Genomic DNA, 12873 nt, shown 5'->3' on the forward strand with positions numbered 1-12873 from the left:
CGCCCTCAGCCGAAGCTTGGCTTCAGCCGCACATCCCACTTGTGATGTCAGGGGGGAGGGGGGGGGGCAGCCTGTTGCTCATCATCCTCATCCTCATCATCATCATCATCATCATCATCCTCCAAGCTGCTGCTTCTTCCTCCTTCGCCTTTGGGAATCTTTTAGCCAGCACACAGCTCATCCCGTTTCAAGTCACAGTGAGTACATGTACATGTGTATACATGTGTATACATGTTTATACATGTGTACACATGTCTATATCTCTCTCTACATGTCTGTACCTGTGTGTACATGTGTGTACATGTCTATGCCTATGCTGTGGGTACATGTGTATACATGTGTGTACACCTGTGTGTACATGTCTATACCTGTGTGTACACCTGTGTGTACATGTGTACACCTGTGTGTACACCTGTGTGTACATGTGTACACCTGTGTGTACACCTGTGTGTACATGTGTACACCTGTGTGTACACCTGTGTGTACATGTGTACACCTGTGTGTACACCTGTGTGTACATGTGTACACCTGTGTGTACACCTGTGTGTACATGTGTACACCTGTGTGTACACCTGTGTGTACCCGTGTGTACCTTTGTATACCTGTGTGTACACGTCCTTCTTTTCTTTCTCTTGAACCCGTGGATGCACACGGACCGCCAGATGCTAACATGCTAACATGCTAACCCATCACGGCATCACAGCCACATGGCTGGGCGGGGCTTAGCCTGGCGTCGGCCGTTTCTCTCCAACTCCAACTTATTTGTTATCTCGCAGTCCCTGTCTTCTACTCATATAGAGGATCTTTGATTGACTACTTTTACAGCTGGTTCTTTAAAACAGCAGAGCGCTCCTGTCATATAGAGGATCTTTGATTGACTACTTTTACAGCTGGTTCTTTAAAACAGCAGAGCGCTCCTGTCATATAGAGGATCTTTGATTGACTACTTTTACAGCTGGTTCTTTAAAACAGCAGAGCGCTCCTGTCATATAGAGGATCTTTGATTGACTACTTTTACAGCTGATTCTTTAAAACAGCAGAGCGCTCCTTGTCATATAGAGGATCTTTGATTGACTACTTTTACAGCTGGTTCTTTAAAACAGCAGAGCGCTCCTGTCATATAGAGGATCTTTGATTGACTACTTTTACAGCTGATTCTTTAAAACAGCAGAGCGCTCCTTGTCATATAGAGGATCTTTGATTGACTACTTTTACAGCTGGTTCTTTAAAACAGCAGAGCGCTCCTTGTCATATAGAGGATCTTTGATTGACTACTTTTACAGCTGGTTCTTTAAAACAGCAGAGCGCTCCTTGTCCATAGATGATCTTTGGCTTTAGAGAGGATCTTTGCTTGAATTGTGCTTCAGCAGGTCCATGCTAGCTTAGCCTCGAACGTCATCGTGGCAGACCAAGGCGTCTTGTACTTTCTGCTTGCTTTTGTTGCTCTGGCGGATCGGGCCAAAGAATACCATGAATACTATGAATACCATGAATACTATGAATACCATGAATACCATGAATACGACGCGTGTGGAAACGTGTAAGCGTGGGCGACCTTGCTTCAGTGCAAGAGCACAACACACAAAGTACTGCATGTACTTCATACACCTCAAAGTACTGCATCAGCATCACAATAGGGAGGAAAGTACTGCCCGTACTTCATACACCTCAAAGTACTGCATCAGCATCACAAAAGTACTGCATGTATGGATCTTTCAGCCATATTTTTGCAGTAGGCTAAATGCTATCCCAACATCTAGAGCAGGGGTGCTCACACTTTTTCAGCATGCGAGCTACTTTTAAAATGACCGAGTCAAAATGATCTACCCACTACAAAAATGCAAAACATCTATTTATTTTCAAATGTATTGAGGATTATTTGTACGTACAATGTATGTTGATGTACCTTACATAACCAAATGAGCCAATATTGCAAAACACACATAATTAACTATTAACATTTTTTCTAATTACCTGAGTTTACTTTGATGACTTGCACTGAACTGAATCAGCCAGGGATGCATAGTCCGGACAGTAGCTGCTGATAGCCAGGTTAGCCAGGTTAGCCAGGTTAGCAAGGTTAGCCAGGTTAGCCAGGTTAGCCAGGTTAGCCAGGTTAGCAAGGTTAGCCAGGTTAGCCAGGTTAGCCAGGTTAGCCAGGTTAGCAAGGTTAGCCAGGTTAGCCAGGTTAGCCAGGTTAGCCACGTTAGCCAGGTTAGCCAGGTTAGCCAGGCTAGCAAGGTTAGCAAGGTTAGCCAGGTTAGCCAGGTTAGCCAGGTTAGCCAGGTTAGCCAGGTTAGCCAGGTTAGCCAGGTTAGCAAGGTTAGCCAGGTTAGCCAGGTTAGCCAGGTTAGCCAGGTTAGCCAGGTTAGCCACGTTAGCAAGGTTAGCCAGGTTAGCCACGTTAGCCAGGTTAGCCAGGCAAACGCACTTCGAAAAAGACATTGTGAAAAAAAAAGTCCACCTCCCATTCCGTATGGAAGTGATATGTTTTTGCTTTTTTACTTGGTCCAGCTACTTCACTCATTTTAGTGACCATAAACTTTAGCGAGGGCTTCAAATCTGACGCAATTCGCCGACTAGCTTAGCACTTTGCATCGTTGTTTACGCATGAGCGGTGACCTAAAGGTCAAAATTCAGTTGTCATCTGATTGGTTGTCCTGTATGTCAATCAAGTAACGGGGATGGATGCTAGGATGATATTTTTTTTAATGTCACGCCGCAATCAACCAGCAATCGACTTAATGAGCACCCCTGATCTAGAGGATCTTTGATTCCTTTTTTTGAAAACAGCAGAGCACTCCTGTCTTAAACACAGTAGATGATCTTTGACAAGTGTTTTTGCAGTTGGTCCTTAAAAACAGCAGAGGACTGACGTGTTTGCAGTAGCAGTAGTAGTAGTAGTAGTAGTAGTAGTAGTAGTATTAGAAGTAGTAGTAGTGGTCGTAAAAAACAGCAGAGCATCATGTTGTAGAGGATCTTTGAGATCCATGGGAGATGCTCCTTCCTGGCCGGCAGGTTCCTCAGCACCTCAAAGTTTGAAGCGGAGATAAATCATCAGCCCCCCCCACACCCCACCGCCCCCCCCCCCCAGGTCATTACGGCCGTGATGGGACCAACTAATGACCTTTTCCACTTTTAACTCCTGGCAGTTTGATCCCTGGGCAGCATCACTACAAGGATGAGGATTAGGAAGATGCCATACTTAGTAACGGGGGGGGGGGGGTCCAGACAATGATTAGGAAGATGAGATACTTAGTAATGTAATAAATGAAAACATATATTTGAAAATGTAAAATTAGGTTTAGATGATTTATGTTATCATTTTTCCTGATATTCCATATTTTGACTTTATTTTTCACATTTCTGCTGCTTTTTGACATTTTCCAACTTTCTTCTTTATTCCCATCCTCTGACTTTTATACTTATATTCATTCATGATTAATTATACTTCTAACTAATATTTCAGTATAAATATTTCAGTATAAATGAGGTGATATTCCCCATAATATTTCATATTTCAACTGTGTGCTACTAAAATGATAACATCTTCTATTTCTATATATAATATTTAGTATTTAACCTTTATTCTTGCGTTTATTAGTTGCCACAGTTCCCGTTGGAATTCAACTTCTTTCTTCTTCTTTCCTTTTTCTTTGGCTTTCTGCCGTTTGTGCCAACATGAGTCAAGTGTCTCGTCTTCAGGCTGTCATGACTTTATTGCCAACGCTTGGCTTTCAGTCTCCACTTGGACTCCTCTCGGGATTCAAGTGTCTTCCTGGGGGGAGGAGGGGGGGGGGCACATCATTGCCGGAAACAGCGTCCATAGAGTCCATTAGAGGACTGTTAGAGGACAGGAAGTGACTTCATGTTGGGGTAGGACGAAGAGAGCGGCGCTAAGCGGTCGCGGTCGGCGTTTTAAGTGGAGCCAGGCGGAACCGCACTCCGGTTTCCGATGGCCGCCCCAGAGGGGGGCCGCCCGTGCGAGGGGGCCGCCCCAGAGGGGGGCCGCCCGTGCGAGGGGGGCCGCCCGTGCGAGGGCCAATATGTCGGAGCCTCGTTGTCGACTTGCACTCACGCACAGATGGGCGAGAATCTGCCCGATTGTCCTTGACGCATCACTTCCTTCACACTCCTCCATCTTAGTCATCCATTGGCCTTCGTCTCTCTCTCTCTCTCTCTCTCTCTCTCTCTCTCTCTCTCTCTCTCTCTCTCTCTCTCGCTCTCACTCTCGCTTTCTCTCTGCCTGCAAAGCTCAGCACAATCCATTCCAGCAGTTCCTAGAGGACGCCCCCATCAGCCACAAGTGTTTGGGGTTCCAAAGAAAAGCCTTCTGTTTAGTCAACATGGGCCACTATGCAGCTGGACTAGCCCCCACCTTCCCTCCGTTACTGGGGGCTGTGGGAGACCAAGAAGAGCCAGCGGTAAGTAGCAGTTTACCAGTTTACCAGTTTACCAGTTTACCAGTTTACCAGTGTCCTAACTGTCTTTATTTAGTGGAAATCATGGAGCTAAAGCGCTAGTCTGTGTAGCATTGTAGCATAGCATAACAGGCTTTTTCCCGCCACGCTTAGTGGCTCCACCCGAGTTTTTTACACATTAGACGTTACCCATGCTAAGGCTAAAATGCTAAAGCTACTTAGCCTTGACACGTCATGAAGGAACCTCTTTTCCTGACAACTTTGGCATTTTCAAGGATTGTAGAAAATGTAGTCTGGGATTAGCTTAGCATAGCATAGCATAGGTGTTTTTGTTGACGTAGTAGCAAGAGTGTTTTCAGTGAATATAAATGAGTTTTGGTGAATATTGTAGAAAATGTAGTCTGGGATTAGCTTAGCATAGCATAGGTGTTTTTGTTGACATTGTAACAACAGTGTTTTCAGTGAATATAAATGAGTTTTGGTGAATATTGTAGAAAAGAAAGATAACGGCTCTGGGTTAAAAGGCTTTCCTTGGTAGTGGAGAAGGAGGAGAAGGAGGAGAAGGAGGAGAAGGGGGAGAAGGGGGAGAAGGAGGAGAAGGAGGAGAAGGAGGAGAAGGGGGAGAAGAAGAAAGCGCTCCAACGCGAGCCAGTGAGTCAACATGAGGGAAGGTTCCCTGGCATCCCGAAGGCCAGGCCAGAGCGCCGTCGAGGTGGTGGAGGTAACACCCTTGTTCCCTTCCATCATCCCTTCCATCATCGCGTCTTCGCACTTTCCTTCTTGTGTGGAAAATGCTGGGAAAAAAAACCAAAACACCCCAGTTAGCGCGGAGAGACCAAAAAAGCGCAGCAGCGAGGACTCAACCAGCCCGGGGGGGCCGGGGCGGGGGGGGGGGGGGGGAGTGGGATTGAATGCAGTGGGAGGCGGCGTAGGCCCGTGCACGTCTGTGGGTGTATTCCTAACCTTTGACCTTCTCACGATGCACATTTGAATGGTTGCTTGGTCCGGATTTGGTCCTGGATTCCTGATTCCTGATTCCTGATTCCTGATTATCCGCATGCTACGTCGTTTCTGTTCAATTCAAGTGCTACGTAGCTGTGGACGATGTCACTGTGACCTTGGCCCAGCACAGAGGTCATGTTTTGCCTGCGTTTATCTGTTTGTTTGGCTCTTTGGCTTCAAAATAATTTCTTGTTCCCAACTTCTGAAAGGACTCGGATGAACATTTTAGGAATTGTCATCAGAACTCGTTCAATTTTGGGGGCGCTTGTTTGTGTATATGTGCCCTGGGACAGCTGGGATAGGCTTTGGCTTTGGATATTTTGAGAATATTCCATGTCCTCCGGCCTTGAGTGTGGTGCAGTCCATGGTTGAAGTTCTCTGACACACGAGCTGGCCTTTTCCAAAGCGTTCCTCAGGCAACGAGGCGGCCATGACGATCTCTGGGGGCGCCTTGCCGGAAGCTGCTATCCTCTGTAATCTCCAACACTGTAATCAAGATGGCGACGATGGCAAGATGGTGCAGGTGTCTAATAAGCCTTCACTGCTCCCATTTCACTCAGCCGACTCCTCCTCCTTCCGCCAGCAAGACCGCACCAAGGTTGCCCAGTGCAGCTCGGACTTTTATTGGCCTGCAGCACATTCTAAAAATAGCATTTGACAAGAAAAGGCAACTAAAACCAGCAGAAATGTTCCTACAATCAAGAGAAGACAAATATTAGGAGAAAAGAGTTGCAATGGAAGCACAAAAGGGAGTTAGCTATGACTTAGCTATGAGTTAGCATGTACGCCAGTAGACGCTGCTAAAAGCTAAAAGCTAAACGCTAAAAGCTAAAAGCTAAAAGCTAAAAGCTAAAAGCTAAAAGCTAAAAGCTAAAAGCTAAAAGCTAAAGCTAAAGCTAAAGCTAAAAGCTAAAGCTAAAGCTAAAAGCTAAAGCTAAAAGCTAAAAGCTAAAAGCTAAAAGCTAAAAGCTAAAAGCTAAAAGCTAAAAGCTAAAGCTAAAGCTAAAAGCTAAAGCTAAAACAATGCGTCTGAACAGGCTCACCGTGGCTAGCAGGCTAATGCTAACACGTGACCGCCACGTCTGACGTTCCAAAACTCTTGTGGCTGAGAAAGCCCCTCGAGAAGGGAAAGCCATAGTGGCGTCTCGTCGGTCGGCTAGTTAGCAGGAAAGGCTAGTTAGCAGGAAAGGCTAGTCAGCAGGAAAGAAAGGCTAGTTAGCAGGAAAGGCTAGTTAGCAGGAAAGGCTAGTTAGCAGGAAAGGCTAGTTAGCAGGAAAGGCTAGTCAGCAGGAAAGAAAGGCTAGTTAGCAGGAAAGGCTAGTTAGCAGGAAAGGCTAGTTAGCAGGAAAGGCTAGTCAGCAGGAAAGAAAGGCTAGTTAGCAGGAAAGGCTAGTTAGCAGGAAAGGCTAGTTAGCAGGAAAGGCTAGTTAGCAGGAAAGGCTAGTCAGCAGGAAAGAAAGGCTAGTTAGCAGGAAAGGCTAGTTAGCAGGAAAGAAAGGCTAGTTAGCAGGAAAGGCTAGTTAGCAGGAAAGGCTAGTCAGCAGGAAAGAAAGGCTAGTTAGCAGGAAAGGCTAGTTAGCAGGAAAGGCTAGTTAGCAGGAAAGGCTAGTTAGCAGGAAAGGCTAGTCAGCAGGAAAGAAACACTCCGGTGCCGCCGCTGGAAGTCCAAGTCCAAGGCTAGCTTGGTCCAGTCAGTGGTTCAGTTTTTGAAGAAGCGGAAGAGAAAAGGCAAGAAGAAAAAATCCGTTGTAGATCGAAGATCGCTCGTTCGCTCGCCTTATAAGCTAGCCTGATTAGCTAATCAGCTAATTTTAAAGAATCAAAAAAAATGAAAGAAAGAAAAGAAACTAAAGTTGTAATATTACGGCAAAATATGAGAATAATATGAAAATATCACAAGAATAATAAAAACGTTGAAAAAGTGGTCTTTTGGGGGAATGAACTGGTAATATCGGAAGGAAAAATATTGCGTTTTTAGTAGCATGTTGAATGATTCAATAAATGATACGATGTCAAATATTGTAAAATATGTTCTTTTATATGATGTGGTAATATTGGGCGTCATCACAATATTAAAATAAATAATCATCAGGACACAAATGAAGAAGGTGTCGCTGTTGAAGGAACGCTGACGTGTGGCGTTTGCGTGTGCAGGTGACAGCGCTTGCGTGCCAGGATGTCGGCAGGCCAGTGAAGATGACCCCGCTGGCGGGCGACGGCTCCGACTACGACTACGACTACAGCGCCCTGAGCTGCGCCTCCGACACCTCCCTGGGCACCCCGCCCCCGCAGGCGCAGGAGGCCCGCAAGGGAGCCTTCTACAGGAGGGCGCGGCCGGCCCCCCGCGCCGGCCCCCCGCCACTGTCCGACATCCGCAAACTCCACGCCATCATCAACGTGGGCGGCGTGCGCTACCAGCTCCCCTGGACCACCCTGGAGGACTTCCCGCTGTCCCGCCTGGGCCGGCTGCACCTGTGCGGCAGCTTCGACGAGATCATGCACGTGTGCGACGACTACGACGTGGCTCGCAACGAGTTCTTCTTCGACCGCAGCCCCTGCGCCTTCCGCACCATCCTGACTTTCCTGCGGGCGGGCAAGCTGCGCTCGCTCAGGGAGATGTGCGCCCTCTCCTTCAGGGAGGAGCTGCTCTACTGGGGGGTGCCCGAGGAGAGCCTGGAGTGGTGCTGCCGCCGCCGCCTGCAGCGCCGCCTGGAGGAACTGGAGGCCGTGGAGCGTGCCGCCGAGGAGGACCAGCTCCCGCGGGACCCCAATGAGTCGGACAGCGAGGGGCGTCCGGCCGAGTCCCGCTTGAGCGCCTTCATGGCCGAGCTGAGGGACATGGTGGAGAGACCTCACTCTGGGCTCCCCGGGAAGATCTTCGCCTGCTTGTCCGTCTTGTTCGTCACCATCACCGCCGTCAACCTCTCCATCAGCACCATGCCCGCCATGAGGAGGGAGGAGGAGGCGGTGAGTACGCGCCTCCTTTGCTGCTCTTGGGATCATTTTTGATATTACATTTTATTTTCAAAATAGCTATTTTTCTTCTTACATGATGAAAACAGCTCTGACTGTTTGATGATGATGGAGGGACGGTCTTGGCTGACATGTCTCTTCAACATGGCGTGGAAGTCGGGAACAGTACCTTTGGCCTGGCAGACCGGGGTGGAGGTCCCCCTCTTTAAGAAGGGTGACCGGAGGGTGTGTTCCAACCTTAGGGGGATCACACTCCTCAGCCTCCCTGAGAAGGTCTAGTCCAGGGTGCTGGAGAGAAAGGTACCACCGTTGGTGGAACCTCTGCTACAGGAGCTTCAATGTGGTTTTCGTCCCGGAACACTGGACCAGCACTCGACCCTCGCGAGGGTGCTGGAGGGTGCATGGGAGTTTGCCCAACCGGTCTCCATGCGCTTTGTGGACTTGGAAAAAGGCATTTGAACGTGTCCCTAGCGGCATCCTTTGGGGGGTTGCTCCGGAAGTACGGGATTGGTGGCGTGCTACGATGCGCCATTGGGACCTGGTACAACCGGAGCAGGAGCTTGGTTGGCATTGCTAGCAGGAAGTCCAGCCTGTTCCCGGTGAACGTTGGCCTCTGCCAAGGCTGCCCTTTGGCAGAATGTCTAGGCACAGCCAAGGCATTGAGGTAGTACGCTCCTAGGGTCTTAGGATCTCATCTGTCTAGGCACAGCCAAGGCATTGAGGTAGTACGCTCCTAGGGTCTTAGGATCTCATCTCTGCTATTTGCGGACCATGTGGTCCTGATGGCGTCTTCAGGCTTTGACGGTTTGCATCGGAGTGTGAAGCTTCTGGGATGAGACTCAGCACCTCCAAATCAGAGGCCATGGGTCCCGGTCGGAAAAGGGTGGAGAGGTCCCTTCGGGTTGGGAACGTGGTCCTGCCCAGGTGGGGGAGTTCAAGTATCTCGGGGTCTTGTTCACGAGTGAAGGAAGGCGGGAGCGTGAGGTTGACAGGTGGATCGGTGCAGCCGAACGTTGTACCGATACCCTAATTTACAGTAGCTAAGGTCCTAAAGTGAAGACTGGTTTCAATGACCATTGCAACTATCAACAGTAAAGTTATTAGATGAAGTTATTAGCAATAATCATTATTATGAAAGGGGACCTATGATGCTTTTCCCACATTTCTGACCTATGAATGGGGATGGAATGTTGGATTCCGGTGTTAATCCATGCCAACAGATGATCATGAGGTGCGAAAGAGCCTGAAAAGACGGACCTCCTTATATGGGCGTTCCCTTATATGGGCGTTCCCTTATATGGGCGTTCCCGGACACAAGCTGTACACCTGCACTGTTTCACTGCTCTGATTTCACCGTGTTAGCACCGTGTTAGCACCGTGTTAGCACCGAGCTAGCGCTAGCGGCTGCCAGGAAATGTTTCTCCCGGTTTGAAGGACAGCAGACTTATCTGAAGAGGCCACCAGAAGTGGTTGGAGTTGCAGATTCCAGGTGAGGAGAAAAATATGGCCGAGCTGGACCGTTACTGGAGTCTGATGCCTTCCCGACGTTGCTTGCGGTCAGAAAGTAACGATTCATCGGAGTCCTGATGAGTTTATGTCGTCAGGTAAGCGCTTGTCTGTGTAGCATTATAGAGTGCGCACACGAGGAGGAAATCCAGCTAGAATAGGTGCACGTTCTAGAAGATCTACAGAGCTTTGTGTGCGGGTTATGGTGTGTCACTGCTCTCCAGGGGTCCCCCAAGGGCCAACGTGAGCGTCACAGGTCCCCTTTAAGTACGAATGTCTCAGCAGCTCCCCCTGGTGGCGGTCAAGCTCCAGTGTGTGTGTGTGTGTGTGTGTGTGTGTGTTCGCACAGGGCACGTGCTCCCAGATGTGCTACAACATCTTCATCGTGGAGACGGTGTGCGTGGCCTGGTTCTCCCTGGAGTTCTCCCTGCGTTTCATCCAGGACCGCTCCAAGCTGAGCTTCCTGCGTCAGCCCCTCAACCTGATCGACGTGCTGGCCATCCTGCCCTACTACATCACGCTGCTGGTGGACGCCGCTTCCACGGCCGAGCGCCGCCCCGCCTCGGGCACCAGCTACCTGGACAAGGTGGGCCTGGTGCTCCGCGTGCTGCGGGCGCTGCGCATCCTCTACGTGATGCGGCTGGCCCGCCACTCGCTGGGCCTGCAGACGCTGGGGCTGACGGCCCGCCGCTGCACGCGCGAGTTCGGCCTGCTGCTCCTCTTCCTGTGCGTGGCCATCGCCCTCTACTCGCCGCTGCTCTACCTGATGGAGAACGAGATGGCCGCCGCGCAGGAGTTCACCAGCATCCCCGCCACCTACTGGTGGGCCGTCATCACCATGACGACGGTGGGCTACGGCGACATGGTGCCCCGCAGCATCCCGGGCCAGGTGGTGGCGCTGAGCAGCATCCTGAGCGGCATCCTCCTCATGGCCTTCCCCGTCACCTCCATCTTCCACACCTTCTCCCGCTCCTACGTGGAGCTCAAGCAGGAGCAGCAGAGGCTCCTGCAGAGGAGGACGCACTTCCTGCTGAGGGGCCACTTGGGGAGCAACCTCTCCCTGGAGAGCGACATGCTCTTCCCCATCGGGACGTCCGACGCCCCGGACGGGGACGACTGACGGGGACGACTGAGGGAGGTGAGGAGGAGAAGTCTTCGCAGGACGCGGCCTTCTCGTGTGACACGTCCTCATCCTCTTCCATTCCAACAATGCTCAGCAGCTACACCACACGTGCTCTCTTTCTAGCGCAAAGAGGCGGAGCCAGGAGATCGCCGGAGAAGAAAACCACTCCTACTTTCTACAAACGGCTTCATTTTCTTCCCCTAAACTAACTCTCCACATGCTCATTCCTTGACAACCAATGTTGGAGAGCTGCAACTACTGCATGTTGTGCAACACGGCAGCCACAGAAGCGATGGTGTAACAGCAGTCGTGCACAAACTGCTCAGTCGGCATTGGCAGCAGCGCACGCCCAGCTGGCGAGCGTATTACACAACACCGATGCCACAGAACCAACCATTGTTTACAGCGCATGAAGACCTTGCAAGTGTATTAACACAGCAGCCAAAGAACCAACGAGCATTGGAGCTGCCATTAAAAGACTTTGTTGTCAATGACAGTTTAAAGCGCACGCTGAACTCACCAATGTTCTCTATTGTGCAACACCGCAGCCACAGAGCCAATGTTGTCAGTTCCAACAGTTAAAAGCGCATGCAGAGCTGTCAGGTGTATTGTTAACAACACAGCAGCCGCAGAACCAATGTTGTAGCAGCGTTAAGGCAGAAAGTGCTCAGTTAGCATTAGTAGCAGGGATGTAAACAACAGTTGAAAGCGCATGCGGAGCTGGCAAGTATGTTGTTAACAACACAGCAGCCACAGAACCAATGTTGTAGCAGCGGTGAGGCACACTGCTGAGTCAGCATTAGTAGCGGGGACACACCATTAGGTATACGTATAGCGTACATCGTGCATACTACGCCCACGTTGGCAGGTGTCCTCAGGTGGATTCTATGATTATTTCATGTATTCATTTCATGTTTATCATCATCCATTATGATTATACTCGTTATTACGGATGGATTCTATTCTTCCTTCAGCTCTGATGTCAATGTCCCTCTTATTCTGGTAAAACTGCTACGTTTTTCTTCATGAGGATATGACTGAAAAAAAAATATATATATATATTTGGACTTTACTCTTGTCAAATTTATTTTCTCAACTATCTCAACTTTGCAACTATTAAAACTTTATTTTCATACATTTTCTTTTCATAATATTATGACTTTATTTCCATAATATTGCAAGTTTTCCCCAACCAGATAACATCAAAACGACAACTTTATGAGTTCTGATTGCAACTTTCAAAAACAACAACATATTTTTCTGTAGTATTCTATGAATGTGTATTGTCGTGAAATTGCCACTTTTCTTGTTTGAATATGACTTTTTTCTTTAATGTTAGGACTTCATGCCCATAATATTTCACCAACTTTTGGTTTTTTTTTCCCTATGTAACGACTTTAAAAAATCAAAAAACGTTCTTCTTTAATATTTAATATATGCTACTAAATGACACTTTTGTGTTGAGATGATTCCACTGAAATGCTTGGAAAATTCCAAATAAAAAGCCAAGAAAATGTGCACATTAAAATCTATAGTGAAGTAATGAAAATGAATGAGTTCCATGATTGTCATTTATTTGGTGTATTTATCTTCTGTTTATCTTCTGTCCTTTTCTTTTGTGAATGAAAAAGTCAAATCCATCATGAAACGCAAGATGGCAGCATTGCACAAGAGCAGACTGGACTGTACCACAGCCTCACTGAACCCTTATCGATTACATAGACACCTTTTTCAAAAACAGCAATAAGAGGATCTTTGGCAGCAAATCCATATCGTAGAAAGGATGAACGTTGTACCTAATATACACAATCGGTCCAACATATGGAGACATTTGATCATGCTATCGGG

The 12873-nt window shown here is 48.4% G+C and overlaps 1 protein-coding gene across 1 annotated transcript; it reads left to right on the forward strand.

Annotated features, from left to right (window-relative positions):
- The first annotated feature begins 137 nt into the window (after positions 1–137).
- kcng1 (potassium voltage-gated channel, subfamily G, member 1) lies at positions 138–12395 on the forward strand. The gene is made up of 3 exons (XM_058051416.2): positions 138–197; positions 7578–8390; positions 10252–12395. The coding sequence occupies exons 2-3, from the start codon at positions 7620–7622 to the stop codon at positions 11020–11022; spliced, it is 1542 nt and encodes a 513-aa protein (XP_057907399.2). The 5' UTR covers positions 138–197; positions 7578–7619; the 3' UTR covers positions 11023–12395.
- The last annotated feature ends 478 nt before the right edge of the window (positions 12396–12873 follow it).

The sequence above is a fragment of the Doryrhamphus excisus genome, linkage group LG15 (genome assembly GCF_037039965.1).
Source record: "Doryrhamphus excisus strain RoL-2023G ecotype Guam linkage group LG15, RoL_Dexc_Guam_v1.1, whole genome shotgun sequence".
NCBI classification, from domain to species: domain Eukaryota; kingdom Metazoa; phylum Chordata; class Actinopteri; order Syngnathiformes; family Syngnathidae; genus Doryrhamphus; species Doryrhamphus excisus.

Bases quoted from the DNA above. Each gene is read 5' to 3' on its own strand.
- kcng1 (XM_058051416.2), top strand. From the start codon at position 7,620: ATGACCCCGCTGGCGGGCGACGGCTCCGACTACGACTACGACTACAGC. The intron at 8,391-10,251 runs GTGAGTACGCGC...GTGTTCGCACAG, and splicing joins TGAGGAGGGAGGAGGAGGCG to GGCACGTGCTCCCAGATGTG.